Consider the following 22,006-nt stretch of genomic DNA (forward strand, 5'->3'; position numbering starts at 1 on the left):
GAACAAAGCTTCTAAGTGTGTGTGTAGGAATACACTGCTGAAGTACAGTTATGTACATTAGACTTAGAGTGCAGTCCTAACCGCACTTACATGGGAGTACGCCCCACTGAATTAAAAATTACTTACTTCAGAGTAGATATCATTAGCATTAAGCTGTTAAGGAATAGCTGCACCCTGAACACGAATCCTCGGGACAGAAGGTACCAGTGGTTTTAACACAGAATTTCTGTTTACTTGCAGACTATTAATGTTTTTTTAAAAGCAAATGCAGAACTGATGCTAGACATTATACAATAAGGAGTGGAAAAACCACAGAAGGCATATTTATGGGTTATAAAAGCCCTTTTATAAAGCCATTTTTAAACAAAACCAAGAAGTTTACAAAAGAAAATAAGATACAGAAGAATAAGTTGCTTAATATATTCCCAAAAAAGAGAAAAAAATGAAGGGGACACAAATCCAACATGCTGAACAATAAAGGGTTCTTTTCCATGTTCTCTTTTAATACAAAATACAAGCCAAGGATACACATACTTAAAACAGAGCTCAGGAGCAGATATGCAGTCCTGGGAACCCTTCAATAAAAAGCAAAGCAAGGTTTGTTAATTTTTTTTAATTGCAAGTACATACAGAGACTGGAATATGTAAAATTAAGTAGCACAAAAGACCATCACACAATTCTACCAATGCATGTTGCATCTATAATTCACGAACATGGTCAACAACGTCATGTTCACTTCAACCCCCCCCCTTTCTTTAAAAAAAATGCATTTTTTAAATAAAGCATTAATGTTACATTCAAACTGAACTTCTAGTACCATGCTGCAGATTTCATTGTCAAGGGAATGACAACCCCTATTGGCTATTATAATAGGACTGGTGACTGTGGCATCCCGTCTAGCAATATTCCTTCAGATAACCGACCAGTTGAAGTGCCATGTTTTAGTCAGCAGCCTGTCTTTCAAGGTCATGAAAAAAATCCAGGGGAGACAAAGAACTCAAGAGGGTAGTGAACACCCAAGACAAATATCCACTGCATTCCATTTCATCAACCTGTAGCTGATGCCAAGGGCAGTTGCCCCACTTGGGAGTCTTTTTTTTTACCTCTTTACATTTGAGAATAGTTCAGGGTTTTACTGTGACAGGTTCCTGGTAAACAAATTATGCAATTCTCTTATATACAACTTTTGTAATAACTGTTTCTGTGGGGAAAGTAAAGTTCACAAATTTCTAACACACATTAAGTTGTCAGACGGACACCCACACATGCACGCTTACACGCACACCCACTCCCATTCACACAAGATACTTGAAGGGGTTTTCATGTTATTGTGGCTTAAAGCAGGTTTGCGTATTGTTTTGCCCCAAACCCCTATAAAAAAATCCCTCCCCAGATATACAAAGCATATGCACAATGGTATCTTGCAGTCACACCAAGCATGCTCAAACTGATGGAACCATTCCATTTTCTACAGTTTTGTACAGGGGCAGGTGGGGCAACAGGTACTCTCAACAGTGGTCAACACAGCATATAGTGAATGCTTTAATAGACTTGAAAGGCAAAACCTCTGCTTCAAGGGATAGAAAAGAGATTAATGAAGAAACACCAAGTGTGAGCTACCCAGTGAAGCAAACTGAAATGAGAATTGGGGGGGGGGGAGGAATACCAATGGCAACTGTCAGCTTAGTGAATTATGGGTCCTGAAATTATTACAAGCATACCCCATGCCCAAGAGGATTCGCTATCCAGTTTCCATTTGGGCCCAAGATTCCACAAGTTGTTTGTTCCAAATGCAACCCGAAGAGGAGTGGGGAGAGAAGAGAAGAGGGAAGGGTGGTTGGGTTTCAGTAACAGGTGGACCCAAGCCCCTCACAGAGCCTATTCAATGAATATTTGGAGGGAAGGGGGGGAAACAATCAAATTCCTCCACGAAGCACTAATGTAACTTTCCAAATAGCTAAAATCATAGGAATCAATTTCCTTTTATTTTATAAAACAATGTGCCAACATTATGATTTGTTTTAAAAAAATAAACACTCCACAGAAAAATTACATAAAGCAAAAGCACCAATTTCTACAGCTCATAAGCTTCCAGCATGTTATAGCTCTTGTCCTGCCCCACCTCCACTCCTTAGTTTAGCTGTTTGTTGTACTTGGGAGTCATGCTTAAAAATTAAGTTTTAAAAAGTATTTTTAATCCACATAATTAAACGTTTCTGTACTTGGTGCAGGCATACTGAGTTTATTCCGTATCTGCATCACATCTTCCCTACTAACAATTCCGGAAGGGTTTACAGACCACCTGAATGTATATACATTTCCCTATCTCTCCCAATATATTTATACACGATTCTTACGTTAGATTAAACTGAGCACTAAGCCCCTTGATTTAAGTTTTATTGATTTGCCCTAAAACATTAGATTGAAAAGTAAAAGCCATCCCAGAGTATACTTGGATATTCACCTTTAAGGTGTGCAGGCTGTTTCTTCAGCACCATGGCAACCACTATCTCGTCAAGTCCCCAAGATAAGCTGCAAAAACCCTTTCAAACCCCTACTAAAATTATGTTTATACCCTTACTGCTTTCACAGTTGCTTGCACAGCTAAAACTTAGATACACTGTAAATATTTGCTTTTGGTTTTTCAGCAAATTTGTAGTAAATCTTATTAAATAACCTGCCGCTCCCAGGAAGCAATCGATGTACAGTAACACACACTGGAGTATACAGATTTGTTTCTCTGGCAATACTTGTTCCAAGGGACAAACTAGTGAACTGATACGGCTATCACATCCCTAGAATACTGCACTCAGAAGCCATATACACAGAGGCAGAGAAAACTGATTTTGCAAAATAGAATTGCAAGTTTAAAATATTGACATTATTTTGCTACTGTTACATGGACTGTGGCGGGGGGACACTTTCCTTCCATCTCTGGACTATTTAAAGAATGGTGAGAGAGAAAGCAGTTAAATGTTTTCACTCACAATGAAAACATTCTAAATATTTCCTTCCAGGGAGACATATGCAGAACCCAGTAAAATCATAGCATATAGTTTGGGTTTTCAGATTCAATATAAAATAGCCTGCTCTCCATCATGTACAATATCTGATACACAGAACTGTTAAAAAAATTCAAGGGGGTAATGGGCTCAAATAAATGGAGAAGGAAAAAAACCAGGAGTCTTGATGACTTTCTTATGTATCCTATACACTGTTGAATGTGTTAAAGAAAGGATGCCAAGAGAAAAAGACACACATTTTTCAAAATAAGTGAATCAGCAGCAGAAACATATTCTGACAGCAATAAGCAGTTGGCTGATCATAATGGCTAGAGCTAAGCTCCCAAAAATGTGTACATTTGGAGCAGCCAAATAGTCTAGGTCACCAAGTGCTTCATTTGCAGTATAGGATAAGTTTACCACTTTCAACTCAACACTCTGAAAGAAGCAATACAGTCTTCATGCCTGTAGTACCCAGATCACACAGCCAATTAAGCTTTGGCTAAATTGGCAAACGTGAGTCAAGCTGGAGGATCTCAATGTATTTTTGCTCTCTAGTTATTGTTCAAAAACAGATATGCTAACATCAAAACCCAGGAGGAATTTGTGTTCTTTCACTAAACCCCAAAGCAGATGTAAAGTGGAAGTCACGTAGACACAAGGAGAGCTATTATAAATAGCAGAAGTCTGAATAAGCCAAGGTTTAAATGTACATACCTATGCCATGTGTGTGTGTATGCATGTGTGAGAGAAAGAACCTACATGGTATTTCACTGCTTTTATATTCTTTGCATGGCCTTACAATACTAGTCAAGCAGGCCTTGTCCTTAGTGCAGATGACAAAGGATCTGGCTTCAGAACACTGATACTCAAAATCCATTTGCAAAGAGATTATGGTTGAAAGTGTATATTGCAACTGTACAAAATGAAAGATGTAAAGCAGATGGCACTCCAACTCACACTTAATACTGCAGCTCCTTTACCTGGGACTGAAAAGCAAAGTCCGTCTTGTGTCTAAATTGGCAATACTGATACATCAGTGAAAACTTATTTTGTGCATTGGAAAGATATCCTGATTTTGAGATGCACTATTTCTGCTCCATCATGTCTTCCAATTCACACTCTGTTCCTCACTTATCCTAGGTATATAGCCTCTGCTAACTAGAGGATAAGTAAGATCTAGTAATGGAACAACATCCACCCTGCAGAAAGCAGGGGAAACTAAACTAAGCAAGGAAGTGATGGTTCAGGGTAAATTAAACCCCTTGTTGGTGGAAGCTGTGTAGTCTGACTTTTGAGGATCTCAGGGAAAGGAGTACTTAAGCCATGACTCAGGGATTGAAAAAGAGACTGTCCCAATATATAAAGTCATTTCCACATTTCTAAAGAATACTGCTCTCAGCCTCCCATCCCAACTTTTCAAAACAGTTGTTCCAGCTTCCAAAAATCTCCCTGAAACCAAGCTTTAAATTTTATGCAATGCTTCAAAGCAGCATAAAAAGATGAACATTTCAAAATGAATGAGAGGCATGAAAAAAATGAATGCAGTTCTGCCTGCTGGAATCTTATCCTTATCAAGAAGCAGCAATAGTAACTACGGCATGAACAGGTAGGGTCTTTCAGAAGACTGAAAAATAGAACAGACCAAATGGTCATTAAAACTAGACTGTGGAACCCCAAACATTCAGAGTATTGGAACTTAAAACCCGTGGTGGATTTCAAACCAATTCATATACTAATTATGTCAAAGGAAATGCAATGTGCAATAATATATTGGTTTTGGATTCAATTAAGCAACAGTTGCCTTAGAAGAATTTCTGCAGTTTTGGAAAACCTATACCGTTAGTTAACTATGATTTCCAAGTATCAGCCTCATCCTTATTGCTTTACAACTGCAGTTAGCCTTCAAAAATATATCTTTAGTATGCTGTTAATTTAAATCTAAATGGCTTTCAAATTTGGTTGGGGAGAACGGAATGGCCAGTAGAGATTGTGACGTCAAATCATTATTGTGTAAAAGATCTCTTAAAAAAAGAAAGAAAGTACTGTACTATTAAAACAGCTAAAGTAAAGGTGGCATTCACAGCCCATGAGTCAAGCCACAACCAAAACCATGTTCTACCCCCTAAGTATATTCTCTTTTCCTTACTCTCTCTCTCTCTCAAAAAAGTTTCTCTCCTGCACCACCATTTAATCTTCACCAGAGGGGACTTCATCTTCAGACCCTTCATCCCCAGATTTGTCTGGAGGAGGACTAACTGATTTCTTCTTTCCTGGAGGAGGACTTTCAGGCTCTTCATCATCATCTTTTGGGGATGGGGTCTTTTCTTTTGATGTCTTTGAAGCTGTGGGACGGCCTCCCTTCCCTTTGCCCTTCACTGGACTAGGTGTAACTGAAGGAAGAAAAGCATCAAAATGTAACAAAGACTCTTACAATTAGTGCTTTAAAAAATCAGCTTCTGAGCACATTTTAAAATGCGTTTTTCCTTTTTTAACTTTTCAACCTGGTCATGTAGGAATGAAAACGTATTACAGTACTATTGAACATAGCTTAAATTCCTACAAGATGATGCTTGTCAGGGCTCCGAGATGTGTGTGACAGAGCCCCCCCCCCCCCGAAGGCTGATCCAGGGGGTGGGGTCAGTGATTTATGGGGTTTTGTGCCACCTGTGAGGCAGGAGCTTGGTCTGGAACAAGGGGAAGCGTCTGAACAGTCAGAGACAGTGGAAGGGGTGCAGGATGCGTCATGAGCACAGGAAGAAACTGTTGAGAGGGGCAGGCTTGTAGAATCCCCTCCGTCCCCTTCCCTGGTGTCTCCCAGGACGAGTTTGAAAAGACAGGCACAGCGGCAGTTTCAGTGTAGAAGTCACAGCTTGTTTGTGTGTAACCTGTCAGGCAAGGGAACTTAAGTGTGGGTGGAGGCAGGGTCATGTGGATGCAACAGTCCAGCTCAGAGCGTAAGCCTGGGGAAGGAGTACCAGTTATTCAGTTGCCATAAGTGTGTGTGTGTGTGTGTGTGTGTGTGTGTGTGTGTGTGTGTGTGTGTGTGTTTGGTGCACCTTAGGAGGTACTCTAGTGCATTCTTTGTCAGTAAAGAATTAAGCTACTGGCCATTTGTATTCCTTGGGCTTGGTGTGCTTAGGACAATGCCCAATTCCTCCTAATAAGAACCGTTTTTTAAAAATTATTATTATTAAAAGACTTGTCATGAGAGCCTGCTATTGTATCAGCAATAAAATGTGCCAGCAATGAGGCACCCACTCCCACATCCTTCTTAAAGGTGCAATTAAAACTTTCTTAGAACTGATGCTCACCATCTCTCTCTTCTCCAAGGGTAAGCAGCCAGTTATGATAAAAGCAAATTTGAAACAGAATGACTTTCACTAAAATACGAATGCGTCACAGGGTTAGTGTAATGTAAGTTGGGCATGTGGCAATTACATGGTTGTACACACCCCCAAATAATGCACAGCATTTCAAGTGTTGTAACTGATTTTAGGCTGAAAACACAGCCAGCGTGAATGCATTTATTCTAAAATTCTCCTTCAGTATAGCAGCTAAATGTTAGGAGCACCATCTCTTCCTTTCTCCTAGAATAATGATACATTTGATATTTAAAGGAACTTAACAGTTGAGCATACCTGTTATCCAAGTAATTGTTTAGATAATTTAATCCAAGCCTCAATTTTTTTAAAAAAATTCCACCCACACTGAGCATACACTTTTCTTAAGACAAGGTTTAACCAAATGAGTATTTATGCTTTCAAGGTGTATGTAGCTCTGGGTACCCCTGGACCTGTGCTAAGAGTCACCATATTATTTTCATGCCTAATGGAACAAAGGGATTTTCTAGGATTGGTAGGCACGAACATCACCTGTTTTAATCAGCACTGGCAAGTGGTCTGAACACAATACTGGTAACCAAGAAGTCATAGAATCCCATCCTGATACAGCCACTAGCTTCTTTGAAATCAGGAGCAATCCATACAAGAACTTTCCAGTAATCAGCTCTACCACATTATACAGACTGCCATGTATGTTAATAGGGATAAATTGCTAGTTGAAAATTGATTGCTTCCTATTCTTTTAAGCACAAGAGATGAAGAGCTGAGAAAACATAAGCACTTGCAAGCAAATTTCCATTATGTTATTCCTAACAGGTGCAAAGGGGAAGCAAGCTGAGCTCACCTGTAGCCTTTAGCCTTGGTTTAGGCATTTTCTTTTCTTTCCTTTCTGGTTTGGATTTCTTAGCCACTTTTTTGTTCTTCTTTTTTGAACTGCCATAGTCACTATCATCATCATCTTCCGCAAGGAAGTCTTCATCGCTGCCAGACTCTTCTGTGCAGAGAGAGAGGAATGAAATGTCTCTAAGAAGGGCTGTCCTTGTTCACTTGGAAGAGAGACAGAATGGGGGAGAAAGTCTGGTAGGTTGATCAAGGGATAGAAGTCAGCATTCTTGGCTTCTACATCCTGTAACATACTTGCTAGAACTTGGAGAAATCACGACTTCTGCGCCTCAGTATTTCCTCATGAAAATCTGCTTTATGACTGGTGACAAGCAGCACAATTATTTAAAACAGCAGTGGCATAGGCATATTTCTCCTTCCCTCAAGAGCAATTACATGGAGGCTCATCCTGACCATTTCCTGTGCCAGCTGCTGTAGGTTCTATATCAACGCCCTTCCCAGCCTATGTCTGTTCTCTTGGTCTTCCATCTTGTAGCAAGCTGTAGAAGTGCCCTTGGAAGCAAACACCAGTAACTTATTATATATGGAATAGCAGTAGCTTACTGCTTCCTATAACAGACTTCCAGGTTTTGAATCCAGATGTCCATGATTCTAGTTCATCAGCTCACTGGGTTTCTCTTGTTTATTTGCACAAATTCACAGCAAATATCAAACGGGTCCCCACTTTTCATCATTTAGAGCAAGGGTATGTTAATTTGCACAACAGACAAGCTAGAAAGCAAAATCTGAGGTGCCAGGCATTTTACCACATATTGATTTTTAATTGCTAACAATGTACACAAGGGGATTTGAGGCCCTTTACTGTCTCCTGATGGTATTTATAATCAAAAGTATTGTAGGATGGTATTTGTAATCAAAGTGGCCTGTTCAGTTTGTTGTCCAGTGCTGAAGATAAAACAGTGACGAATATGGCAAGTTTGTATCTTACTAATAGAAATAGTGACTAAAAGCTCTCCACATGTCCTAAAAAGATTTGGATCCTGAACTTGAGGGACAGCGTTGTTTTCCCTTCCCTCTTTGTCGTCAACGGCCAAGCTGGACACTAAGTACATTAACAGTGAAGTGCATTCAAGACTCAAGAAGCAGAAATGTCAAGTTTGCCTACCTTGGCAGCTTAGCCTGGATAGATCAAGCATGGATGTAATTTGTTGAACCCACTCCTATTCTACATTTGTGTGTGCCATTCAGTGCCACTTACTTTCCTGAAACGATGCCTCCTCCTCTTCCTGATCTTCCTCCTCACTGCCCACATCATCCATGAGCATTTCTCGCTGCTTAGAAGCAGCTTTGGATGCTGCCTGGCGCTGCTGGCGCACATTTTTCGGATCTTCTTTCTCATCCTCACTGTCCTCTGTTATAAAGTCACCAAAGAACACTGAAGATGGACAGTACAGCACACATTTCCAACTGGGGTAGGGAAGGAACTAGGGGGAAATAAAGGCTTATCTATTCATGACATAATTCAGATTTGCTGAACACCAAACTTATCTGAAAGATTCTAATTTTCAATCATTCTGAAGTTGTCTCCATGCAAAATACCCATCTGTAATGGTAAATAATGGAACACCCAGCAATGCTTAACCTGCTGCTCTCTACACTGGAAATGGAACTCAGTAGAAGCAGGGCTAGTTTTTACACAACATACTGTTCATTTCCTTTCTCTGTCTTTCTCATCTGAGAAAAGGTAGCAAAGCTTGTGGGTAAACATCGATTCTTTCTTTCTTTCAAAAAGGGAAGTACTGTATAACCAAAATCAGAACCAAGATGCTAATCAAATGACAGAAAAGGATGGATAGAGCCAGGGTCAGGTCACCCATGAGGCAAAATGATATGACTATGTCAGGCAGCTGGATCCACAGGGGCAGCAGATCCCCATGTAGATCTTCATTTTCATGTTATCCGTGATATAGATCTTCACTCATCCCTTCTTCCCTGGCGGGGAAGGGGCTGCCATTTTGTGGCTCACCTCAGGTGCCAAAATGTCTTTGGCTGGGCCAGGGTAGAGCAATGCCAACCTTCACCAGGCAGCAAGGCACGAGTTGAGCAGCTGATTGGGCCCGAGGCTGCCAAGTGATAGTAGTGAGGCAGGCTCAGGATCCGACCCCCCCAAACACATTATGTTCTGGAGATTTTTGTGGGTACTTCAGCAGGCAAAACAGGGAGCTCACCCTTGGAAGAGTGACTTCGCCATAACTCTGTGATCAGAGGTCTTTTTCAGCTCAGAGGGGGAAGCCTCTGCCTCATACAACCTTCCCCAGCACAGCAGATCGTGGGTTTGTATTGTGGCCTAAGAACAATTACTGATGAATGTTTTAATGCACATCCTTTGGCTGAAAGGACTGTGCTAAGCAGCACAGGCTACAAAAAGCTTTGAAGCAAGTCCAGCAAGGAAGCAGAATGTGGAATAATATTTATTCTTCAACTAGTTTAAGTATAACTTGATCAGTCTTCCATTCAAACACCTAATATGTATGGTTGCTTAGATATGCCAAGTTGGCTAAATTAAGTAAGAAATGGGTCCTCCTTCAATTTTCTAAAACAGCATTACCTGAAATTGTCTATTTAATATGTTATGCAGGTGATGACATGTATTAAAGCTACAACCCTAACACCACTTATCTGGCAATAAGCCCTGCTGAATTTACTGACTTACTTATCAGCAGACATGGCTAAGCTTGCATTGATAGGCATTATCCAAATCCATAGATACAAATATATTGCAGGAAGCTGAAGTTTAATGTAGGCCAGGTTGCACATATCATTACCTACTGCTTCATGCACAGGTGGGGGACATCTTTAGCTTGAAATTGCATTGGAATGGGTCAAATGCCAGTGGTGGGTGGAGATTAAAGGCAAAAGTGAGTGGAGCAATGGATATTATAGTAGGCTACATTTCAGGCAAGCAAAAGCCAGAGGTTTCTATTCCCTCTCCTATACCTCTCCATCCTCTGACAGGGAAGCAAGAAGCATAATCACAGTTCAAGGACGTATTCCAGCCAGCTAAATACACTCAAGAAAGTAGAGTAGAACCAATGAGGGTTGTAGTCTAGGGACAGATTTTGGCCTAGAGAGTGTTTTGAGGGCTAGATAAAGAAGTTCAGAGGGCCACATTTGTCATCAGCACCTGAGGTTCTCCATCCCTGGCGTAATGTGATATGCAGGGCACTTCTGCACACTGCTGAAAACACAGGCACTTTGTTCCTCCCTTGCTTCTACTAGGGAACAAACTATGGGCTCACTAGTTATGTCATGCGCCCCTGGATTTTCTCCAAACACACCAAGAACAAACCTTGGCTTCTGTTCATGGTTTCTCTGGAGAGGAACAAACCACGAGCCAATACAACAAGCCACAGCACAGCTTGTTTCCCGGAAACATGGCAGAAGCAGGAGAGAAAATAAAATAAAATAAAAGTGAAGTGCCCATAATTTCAGTAGCGTGCACCATAGCTGCCAAGTTATCCCTTTTTTTAAAGGGATTTTCCCTTATGCTGAATAGGCTTCCTCGCGAGAAAAGGGAAAACTTGGCAGCTATGGCGTGCACCCAGCACAATGCTCATTCCCACTGAACCATGATTTTAACTATCACTGAATGTGACATGCAAACCTGGTCATAGTGAGTTACTTGATTTACATAGCCTTTACCTGCAGCCCTTTTCCTGGATTTAGAAGTTGCTCTTTTGCTCTTGTCAGGTTTCACTTTTTTTCCTTTTTTGTTCTTTTGAGAACTCTCATAGTCACTATCAGCTTTGCCATCATCTGCTCCTAAGTCATCCTCACTGCCAAAATCTTCATCTGAGGAAAAAATGGCGATAAAAGTTATTCTTAGCCTTCTACCGCAGGGAAGCACAATCAGAAATGGTAGACTATTCCAGGCTTTAATGTAGTCCAGTGAGCAAGCAAAGAACAAAGGAAAGTGCATTTGATACTGTTACTGACAATTTAGAGAGGAACACATTCAACATTTCTGAGAGAAGCAATGGTAGGGAAAGGAACTCCAGTTGGTTATCTGTATAGTAAGATGCAAAACTTACCCGCTGAGTGAGAATCATCTCTCTTTGTCTTCATATCTTTTTCTGAGTCTTCACTGTGAAAAGGAAAATTAGCAGATCTAATTCAAGTACAATCATGAAGATTATTTTATTATTAGTGCATTCTGAGGTAAAGGAGGAAAGCAGCTAGGTTGTTTCATCTGAACAAAAAGACCTGACTGAATTTATTAATTCTATTCAGTTTATTATCTACTCCAGGAATAAAAAGATATCTACTAAAGTACTTTTATACTGCATCAATCTAAATATAGCTTTCAGACAACAAGCAATTTTGCTTAATTGCTGAAGCAACATTTGTGCTTCCCAAGTTGCAAGGAGGGAGAATTCTGAAGGAAACAATACAAATTTTAACTATAAAATCTGCATAGTAAGGGTATGTATCTTTGAAGTTTGCAACAATCCCCTGCTACTCTACCAGCTTATAAAAAAATCCAAAATCCATTTCAGAGGGCAAGAAGTCCAGAATAAGAGAACCACAATTTATTTGAAAAAAGCTGAAGTGTTATTACTGAAACACATAGTATATTTGTCATTTTCTGTAAAAAATAAAATAAAAATCCTTTTCCTAGTCATCCAAACTAAGTTGGAAAAGTGCATAGGTCCTCAAGTTAAAGCCACCTATATAACAAACTTAAGTAGTAGGGATCTTGCTTACCTATCCTCCTGAGAATTCTTTCCAGACCGCCTCTTATTTTTTGCTTCCCTTGGTGATGAACGAATTTTCTTGGCCGGAGGGCCTGAATCTCTGCCATATTCTTCATCTATATTGTAAGTGCGATAAAACAGGTGTTGTGGATGATTACAGGTTTGCCAGTTAGTATAATTAAATGGTATAACCATGAAAGATTAGCACTAAGCACAGCACCCTAAAATGCCATGAAACTACTGAAAATTGGGGGTGCTGAAAACCTAGTAGTCTTTTAAATTAGATTTGATGATTCTCTGCAATTATTATGGTTCATTTTAAGTTGGCTGTATTTTAATTAGTTTGGATATGGAATGCAAATAATGCCTATTAAACAGCAATTTATGAGGTTTTTAAAAATAAACTCATAAGAGGAAATTAACACTTAAGAGAATATTTAAAAGCCCCAGTAAAATAACATGGCAGTTTTGTTGTACATTTCTTGGAGGGCACTGCCACGATGTAGGGTATAAATTTGGAAATGGGAGAATACACTTGAGTTTCTGGTCAGTCAGATTTAGCATGAAAGCTAAATCTTGCTTTTTAGAAGTCAGATAAAGGCTCAAAGGCATAGCCAACAGGATCATCAAGATTTGTTCAACAGAAAGTAGTATGCACTTATGAAAGGATAAGGAGATGTCCCTTTGAATACAGATCTCCGTAACTTCTCAATTTCTCTGTCTGGCATACCACAGCAGACTATCTGGTTTATATCCAAATAGCAGTGAGCAGTTGTCAATTGTTTTTACAACTGCTTTTATATACAAGTGAACAGTACAGTGGTAACTCGGTTTACAACAATGATCCGTCCCGGGGAGCCGGTCGCTCCCTGAGTCCGCTGCGAAGCTCCGATAAGAGCGCTTCTGCACACGCTGCGCAGATCGCTTCTGCACACACACGAGCTGCGCAGATCACTTCTGTGCATCCGCGCGTGCGGAACCCGGATATAAATACTTCCGGGTCGTTCTCCGAGTTCGTCGTAAACAGAGGCGGTCGCAAACCGAGGTTCCACTGTAGTGGCATACAGTAAGGATTTCTCAAATTATCAGGGTTTCATGTGAAGAATAATGAAGGACGCACCACAGTATTTTGCCCACTGCTCCCAATCCACTGCAACTTGAAGTCACAGTGGACCCCTGGATGTGGTGTGCTCTAGGGCACACTCAGTTCATATAAAGTTTCCTGGAGGAGGAACAATATACAATACTTAATATTTGGCTGCAATACTGAGAGCTGCCCTGGGAACCTGTTGAGTGGTGGTGCATAAAGCATATCAATTAATAAAAATGAGGGTATAAACTGAAATACAGGTTTCACAACAATACTGCACATATGACTTCTGCCACAGTCTGCCTGTCATGATGGATTTTATTGGGGTATGTTTTTGGGTTGTTGTTTTTTTTAATAAAGATGGTAAATGGTTAAGGGTTGTATCCAATGCTAGTCCTAGTCGGAGTAAATCCACTAGAGTTAATGGACATGAATAATTTACGTTCATTAATTTCAATGGGTCTACTGTGAGCAGGATTAGCATCGGATACAAACCTAATTCAGAAGCCAAACTACAATAGTTAACAGCTTGACAGACACACAAACAGCTGGTTGGCTTTAAAAGCTTTGGTAAGTTCTTGTTGTTTCTTGATTGGTGAAGATCTTGCACAAGTAATAACTGAATAGCCAACAAAACAAAATTAGAAACAACATAGGATAGCACCATATTTTGTTTTCATTAATTACCACCATAGCAGCTTCATTCATCAGACAGTTAACAGCATGTGTGCTTTCCAAGAAAGGAAGAAAAAAATCCTGTAGAGGTTCCAGAAACATTAATATAATTCACTTGCAGTACTCCAAGAAGGAAGAGAGCCTCAGAGGAATGGAAATTAAAAAGCCACATGCTAAAAGAACATGTTGACCAAACCAGCGACTCCCCTATTCAAGATAGCACATCTGCATCACCCCTTGCTAAAACATTATGCTTACTGTTTGGTTGAACAAAACTACACAGTTTAGAAGCACCATTGCTCTTTAAACCATGCAGTGCCCACCACTTTAAGTAGCTGCCAAAGACTGTCAACAGTTTTAAAGTTACCTGCATCATCTGACTCCTGAAACTGTGAGTAATCCACCACTTTTCTGTTCCTAGAAGGGCAGAAATATAGAAGTTTAAGCAGACTGAAATGTTATAGCATCTACAATCAATGTTAATAACAAAGACTCCTTCACCAATACAGTGGTACCTCAGGTTACAGACTCTGCTAACCCAGAAGTAGTACCTCGGGTTAAGAACTTTGCTTCAGGATGAGAACAGAAATCGTGCGGCAGCGGGAGGCCCCATTAGCTAAAGTGGTACCTCAGGTTAAGAACAGTTTCAGGTTAAGAACGGACCTCCGGAACAAATTACCACTGTATATAGTGGTTATAGGAAATGGCCGATGGAAGAAGCTTTGCAATACTGCTAAGTGTGCCCACAATACTTCCAGATTAGACAACATGAGGCCTCAGCTTTCCTCTTCCCCCACATAGCTCCTAAGTTGTTGACAGTTCAAACCTTAATCACCTGGCCATAACCTTAGTTTGGGGGGTGGTTGTTCAGGACTGGTAACATAGGAAGCTGCTCAGCCAGCCCCCAACCTGGACTGCAATGCAAGGGGGAAAGGGAGGGGGAAAGAGAGGGAGTGTGTGTGATTGCGCGCACGCACGCACACACACAGTGTATCCATCCAGGGTCTCCCTCTCCTTTTGAAGGATAGAGAGGAAATTGGTTCCACTGTGATCTATTTATATCCTGCTCTACTCCATGGGCTCAGAATGATTTACAGCAGTTTTTCTAAACACCCAGGGGTTCCCACCTATCTCTTGCTTTCTAGTCTACTGAAGCTTTAAACAATTTCTAGTTTCCTATTTATACGAGATAGCTTAAGTAGATTTCTTGAAAAGGGTACTAGAAAATACATCAATGAGAATTTTGGAATTAAAAAATATTGATAAGAAATAGGCTATTTTGAAAAATTAACTCAAGCTATTGATGCGTACTACTTTAAGAGAAAAGTGGCATACAACTGATACTTAACCATTCTAAAACTAAATGAAGAATCTTTGATGTTGGAAATGTGCATCTTCTGATGCAAATGTTCTTATCTGGCAGGGATGCTCTAAACACAGAGACACCCAATTTAATTGTATGCAGTCAATTCACAACATAAGCACATTTATCTTGCACAAATTTAGCTTTACATGCTTAGCTGATGTAACATTGAAATTAAGGTGGGGGGAGATGGCAATCCCACCCGCCATTTCACTCCCCTTGGGAGAGCATGTTTGGACTATATGTGATTTTGGCTTTATGTGCTATCCCCAGAACATAACCCTAGCATGTTGAGAGTTGACTGTATTACTTGTTCATATAATTGTAATGGTAATATTTGATGAATATGGAAACTGGACATGGTAAAGAAAACGAAGTTAAAAATATGTATACTACACCCACTTGCCCCACACTTGATGTCATGTGTAGGCCGGCCAGGTAGATGCAGTTGGATTGGCTGTTCAACCTAGTTCCCTGTGGAGAACTTGAAATGTCGAAAAATTGTAAGCATGCAGCTTACTGTAAGTGCTGGCAAAGGTGCACCTTGAAATGTACAATCTAGATTACATCTAATATCATATGTGATGTGAGGTATGGGGCAGGCATATTAGATGTAATCTAGATTGTACATTTCAAGGTGCACCTTTGCCTGCCCCATACCTCATATCACATATGATATTAGATGCGAGGCAGGTGGATATGGTTTAGGGGAAATGCAGGTTTTTTCCTCAGTCTTCTTCAGTCCAGACTATGTCTGTTTAATTTCCAAATCTAATTATTTTATCAAACAGATATTTCTGGCTATGAGAGTGACTTCAGAGTGCCAGCAGTGTTGTGCTCTGGGACCCAGCGTCCTGCCGCTTGCACCTTGATGCAAGCTGACAATCTCGGTGCCATAAACAGGAAGCCCCATTTGGGGATATTTTAAAAGCATTCCCTCTATAGGTGAAAGCATGCAAAACGTACGGTGTGACAAAGATGAAATGTCTAGTTGTAAAAATGAATCCAGTGTAAATAATGCATGTTGATCTTGAATATGGCAAATATCAGAATTATTTTCCCATGCTGCACTATTTCTTACATTAAAAAAAACTGAAAAGCATTCTAAAATAGAAATGTTTTGTAAGAGTATATTCTTTTTTAAAAAAAAAATATTTCCACCGCCCGCTACCTTCACATCTCTATGTTTCATCTGATTTATACTTGACTACCTTTAGAACATCCGGTGGCATCCAGTGGTGACTCTTCTCTGCAACCCCACTAAATCTCCCTCAGATATAGCATATTTAAGGAATGGCATGAGGGGAATCGAGAAATACCAGCTGATGGGATTCCTACCACCAATGGTGGATCACTATTTGATACCACCTGTAAACTATATTACGTTTCTTTGCAAAAACTGTACTGCTGGCCTTGTTGATGGAATTTTCCTTAAAAGGCCTATGGCTTCAATCCTGCACACTTGCTTGGGAGTAAATCCTATTGAACTCAATGAGGTTCACACCTGAGGTTCACATTATAGGCTTGTACAATCAACAATACTTACAAATATACCAATTGTTATAATGAAGCAGCATGTACCCCAAGCTGCACAGGCATATTTAAATTTTCCCAGTACAACCATAGGAAAGATATTAAATGAGAGGGACTGAAAAATAATCAACACTGTAACAAATGAAAGCTTTTATTATTGGAATAAGAAATATTTTCTCCACACGCTCAGTTAGCCAAAAACAAAAATACAAAAGCATGTTTACCAGAAAGATCAGGGAGATGTGTACAAACCACAAGTGATTGCCCCTCTTTCAAACTGTTTCCAATCCTCTGAAGTAAGCAACAAACTAGTATCTGCTCCAGGCTAACAGGTCACTTGTACTAAGGACAGTGAATTAAATACTGAACCTTTAGAAGTCTTATCAGTTCACCACAATAGTAACTGTGGATTAAATTAGCAACTAGAAACCTATGTGTTATTTAAACAGTGCTATCATACTGAAGTTTCTTTTGCTAATAAAAATCAATTGCTATCAACTACGAACTTAATTTTTTTATCCTTGAAATGACTAATTGCACAAATTAAAACAAGCTTCTCTGCTCATTTACATGCTACCGTAGCTCGTTTCTAAGGGTTGGTGTGAATATTCCAAATACAGATCAACTTATTTCCCATACTACAGGATTAATGAATCTGGAGCAGGCAAGACAATCAAACAGCTACAAATGAATAAAATGTACACACTAAAATAGTATCAATATTCTAGAACAGGGTGGTCCAACATGCAACTCGCATGCGACCCTTGAGGCCTTTTTGGCAGCACTTGCTAGGCACCAAATGACTGCTGGGAGTCTCAACATCTGGGATCTCTCCCCCCTCAGTCAGCTACCTGCAGCAGCAGCAAGGAACTGATAACACTCCAGAGTCACTTAAGTCCTGGTCCCCCACTTCCCCAGCCACAGGCATGCCAGCTAACTGGACAGCAGCCAGACCTTTGATAGTGGGGGTTGATCGGCTATGGTGTGCAACTGTGATATTCCAAGCTGCCCCTCTGCTCTTCCTGTACATGGCTGGGTCCAGAGGGCAGGAGGCAAATGCCTAGTGGCGTGGCTAAGTCAGGGCAGATATTCTGCCATGGCCTTGTTGCCTTCCCCTTCGGGACTTGGAACTCAGAGCCTCCTGCTTCCCCCAACCCAGGACATTGGGCAGACAGCCCCGGAATCTGCTGCACTGCTTCCAGTGCCTGCCTTCTGCCATCTTCCCTTCTCTTGGGGGGGGGGGAGGCCCACCACTCCCAAACCAGGGGTGCTCCTGCCTTGGACAAGTTCTCCTTCTCTGCCTTCCAGCATTTTTAAAGAAACGGGCCCACGGATGCCAGGAGAATACCCGAGTGCTGCTGGGGGGGAGGAGCGGGCAATGCTGTGGGGGCTGGAAGGTAGGGACAAGAGGGCAGGGACACAACTGTGAGCTCACCCTGAGTTTAGTGCTGTGATTTGAGGTAGGGGCACATCATGCTGGGGTCCATGTTGCTCAGGGGGCTGGTCCATGCAGGGCTGTGGCAACCAGCTGGCAGGTGAGGATGAGGCAGCCGTTGAACACCCCACACCTTCTTCTTTGGCTGCATTTATTTACTAGCTTCACAAGAGGTTCCAATCTTTTTTACTAGAAGCCTTCTAAAATAATTTTATTTTTATTATTTACATATATTCCAGCATATAAGACGACCCCCAACTTTTCCAGTTAAAATATAGAGTTTGGGATATACTCGCCGTATAAGAAATACGACCCGGCGTATAAGACAACCCCCGACTTTTGAGAAGGTTTTTCTGGGTTAGAAAGTAGTCTTATACGCAGGAATATACAGTATAACCCGCCTTTTATCCTGACAGGGACTCAATGTCTCTGTTGTTAATGAAAGCACATACTGTACTAAAGCACATGTGTACTAAATTTTGTTTAATAAGTAATCTATTGTGTATTTAATTAAATTAATTGTGAATATTAAATAACATTAACTATGTTACAAACACTTCAATTTATGATACGGAAATTTAATTCAGTGTGCGCCCTGCAGGTTCTATGTCAAAGTACTTTTGCAACCCACTTGGTCTGAGAGGTTGGACCGCTCTGTTCTAGATTACATCCACCCATTTTAAACTGACATCACAAATGGAAAACAACTTAATATAAGCATAATAAAAGTAATTAACCTTAGCAAGAATGCACATATAAGCAAACCACTAAGATTACTTGTGTTTTTGGATGCAGCAAAGGCATCTGACATGGTAGAATGGAATGGAAGGAAACTTTATTTTCAACCTGGACTAAAGCTATCTATATATTACTTATGGTCAGCTTGATAGAAAATGACATTTGCTATGTAATTCACTTCTTTAAAAATGCACAAAGGGTGCACTTTATCCTCACTGCTATTTGCATTTGCACACTTGCAGTTGAGACACTTTACAATGCAGTTCACTCCATTCGCAAAGTAAGTGGCAGTCAGGCATACTAATCTCTACATTCTCATGATGCAATGTTATCCATGGGGTAGCTTCATCAGCCCTTGCCTGTATCAGTCCATTACTGTAATAACTAAATACAGCTTTATTTTTGCAGCTGAAAATCAACCCACAAAAGTCTGACTCAGGCTTGCAACTCTAACCCCACTTACCCAGAAGTAAGGTTCACTGAATCCAAAGGATTTACATTTGAGTAGACATGGTTAGGACTGCGCTGTTAACCATAATCAGTTCATCTATGTAGGACAATGTCTATAGAGCATCAAAGTAAAGGCTCCAATAATCCCATGAGGTATCTGGGAATGAATTAGTAATATAATAAGCAGGAGTCCACTGGTTTTGGCTGACCTTAGTAGCGAAGCCAAAAGGTATGGACACCAAAGACAGACCCTTCCCCTGCTGATTGTGGTGCTCTGCAGCTGAGACAGCCCCCTGACTCTCCCCTGCAGGAGAAGGGGGCAGAAAGCATGCTGGCTGGACTGCTGTTTTTGCTGAGGCACATCCTCATGGAAGCAAGACAGTGGCACCAGAGGCTGTGTACCAAGACACGCCTCAAGCAGTGCATTGCAGAAGCAAGGCCCTGGAAGAGACTGAGTGCTAGACCAGTCACTTGCTGATGTGTGCACCCATTCATCAAACAGTATGTGTCTATGTCAGGAAGCAAGCAGAAGAGGGCAGCATCAACAGCAGGGTGGCAAACTACTTACCTGCAAGCAGATACATTATGCTTTTAAAGAAACCTACCCGGTAAACATTTCCCATGCCTTGGGCCCAAGGTTAAGGTCTGTAACTATATGTCATGAATTTTAAACCCTTATTATATGGTAATATTTGTGAAGTCACCAAATGACTTGAAAACTGCACTAAGATTTCTAGATCCTTACTGGTTAATATTAACAATGTGTAAGCTTCTACTCAGAAGTAAGCCCCACTGAGTTCAATGGAACTTGCTCCCAGAAATGTGTGTATAAGATTGCAACATAACAGCACAACATGTGTCCACTCAGAAGCCTGTCCCATTCAATTCAATGGACCTTGCTCCCAAGTAACTGGTTACAACTACCACATAAGCATAACTAGACAAAAAACAATGCATTATTTTTATACGTATCTATCATATTGGGTTGAAGGGGACAAGTAGCCCACTGATATCCTGCTGCCCAACGGTCCACAAAATCCTGGAGCCAGCCCTGCTCCTGCATTACTGCACCCCCTGGAGAGAATGGGGCTCCAATCCTCTGTAAACCATCGCGCAACCTAGCTCACAGGGTTGTTGTGAGAATAGGGGGACACACATGCATGCCAAACTCAGCTCATTGGGGGAAGAATGGGGTATAAATGCCAGAGACTGAAATTCAAAGACACAATTAAACACGCAAGTTCTTCTTTTCCAGGCTTGCTACAGTCCAAAAGAAGCATAGTACTTTACGCGTCTAAAAACGGCGTTTCTTGTCTATTTAATGAACCCACTGCTACAAGAAGCATCATTTCCAGCCCCAGACGAAATGCACTGCATGCAAATACGCCCGCCTCCCCACTAGGGAGCACTCCCTTGGCTTTACGAACCCTGTCCTCTGGAGAGCGATCTCCCGCCCCCACGCCGATGTGCTAGCCATACTGCACAAAAAGACACAGAAAAAAGCACGTCGCCCCTGCAAGTTGCAGCTCGGAACACGGAGGCACAGCAAAGGGCTGTGCCTCTCCGTCACCAGATTCTTCCGGAGGAAGAGCGCGAGTGACTCTTCGGAGCCAGCGGTGCGCGTGAGAGGCATGCCTCCCGTCCACGCTTTCGCGGGCGACGTACACGGAGCAAGCCTCGGGCGCAGTCACCCCTCCTTCCCCCGCAGAGACGTGGACTTTGCTTGCGCTAACCTTCAGGGGCAGCATTGCATCCTGTAGGGAAGTGACCTGCAGGGCGGCGGCAGCGGCGGCGTGCGATAGCCTCCCCCCCCATCGCCGAGCAGCAGCAGCACGCTGCATGCCTGCACACGCCCCTCCCCTCTCTCCCGCCATACCCGACTCCAGGCCGCCTCCCCTCCCCTCGCGTGGGACGAGGCCCGATCCATTCGCTCCTCCGCCGAAGGGCTGTGGGTGGCCTGCGGGAGCGAGAGCCGCCAGAGCCAGCCCTGCAGGCCTCACTCCGCTCGCGAAGGAGACTCACCTGACGGGCCTAGACATATTGGCGGGTTAAATGGAGGCCCTGAGGCGGGCACGGGTGCCTAAGGAGACGAAATAACCGAGCCCGGTCGGCGCCGTTCTCGCTCGACCTCCCGGGGGCCGTCAGTCCCCGGGTCCAGCGACTCAGGCCGCCGCCCCGCACCCCAGATCTGGCTCCTGTGCACCGTCAATCGCCACCACTCGCCTCTCCCCCCTGCAAAATGGTCGCACTTCGTCCAGTAGAGGGGATGCGCCGAGCTGAGAGGGCGGTGCAACCTATTCGGCTGGCATCTCCTCCCTACGCTTCTCGTTGGCTGCTTCGCAGCGTTGCCGCGCCCCATTGGCCTGTTCGAACGATCACGGAAGCGCTGCCCCGCCTTCTTCCCTGCGAGCGGGAGGAGTGAAGGCGGTGGAGGGGAGCTCCTCGCTAAAGCTGATATGAGAGCGGACAGCCAACAACAGCCAGAAAAACCCGCCGGGGTTTCACAATGGCAGATTCGGCAGCAGCTTGCTTGGATCCCGACCCTATAATTCAACAGCCCAGCCCCCTTTCGTGCACGAGAGAATTCGCTTTCATGTGTATTTATTTTTCTTATGGGAAACAATAGGCTCCAGGCCAAACAGCAGATTCGATAAGAAAGGCTGGGCTACGTTTTTGGAGGGAAAGGAGAATCGGATTCAGCCCCTCCCTACGAATTTGTGACACTTATCGCGATACTTTCATAATTAATGGTTATGCGCCCGCGAGCCTTGCTTGGCC

The 22,006-nt window shown here is 42.1% G+C and overlaps 1 protein-coding gene across 2 annotated transcripts; it reads right to left on the minus strand.

Annotated features, from left to right (window-relative positions):
- Window positions 1-323: 323 nt before the first annotated feature.
- NUCKS1 (nuclear casein kinase and cyclin dependent kinase substrate 1) lies at window positions 324-21,442 on the minus strand. 2 transcript variants are annotated; one of them, XM_035122474.3, is made up of 8 exons: window positions 21,251-21,442; window positions 14,077-14,126; window positions 11,955-12,060; window positions 11,282-11,334; window positions 10,893-11,042; window positions 8,449-8,601; window positions 7,192-7,341; window positions 324-5,396 (listed from the first exon to the last, which is right to left on the minus strand). In XM_035122474.3, the coding sequence occupies exons 1-8, from the start codon at window positions 21,265-21,267 to the stop codon at window positions 5,194-5,196; spliced, it is 882 nt and encodes a 293-aa protein (XP_034978365.1). In that variant the 5' UTR covers window positions 21,268-21,442; the 3' UTR covers window positions 324-5,193. The 2 variants fall into 2 exon arrangements, with proteins under 2 accessions (XP_034978365.1, XP_034978366.1); XM_035122475.3 differs by lacking the exon at window positions 7,192-7,341.
- Between the last annotated feature and the right edge of the window lie 564 nt (window positions 21,443-22,006).

This window comes from Zootoca vivipara, chromosome 7, assembly GCF_965207765.1.
Source record: "Zootoca vivipara chromosome 7, rZooViv2.hap1.1, whole genome shotgun sequence".
NCBI classification, from domain to species: Eukaryota; Metazoa; Chordata; class Lepidosauria; order Squamata; family Lacertidae; genus Zootoca; species Zootoca vivipara.

Coding starts and splice junctions, on each gene's coding strand:
- NUCKS1 (XM_035122474.3), bottom strand. Junction 11,043..11,281: donor AGATGATTCTCACTCAGCGG/GTAAGTTTTGCA, acceptor TTTTTTCCTCAG/ATGAAGATTTTGGCAGTGAG. Junction 7,342..8,448: donor GGAGGCATCGTTTCAGGAAA/GTAAGTGGCACT, acceptor CTCTCTGCACAG/AAGAGTCTGGCAGCGATGAA.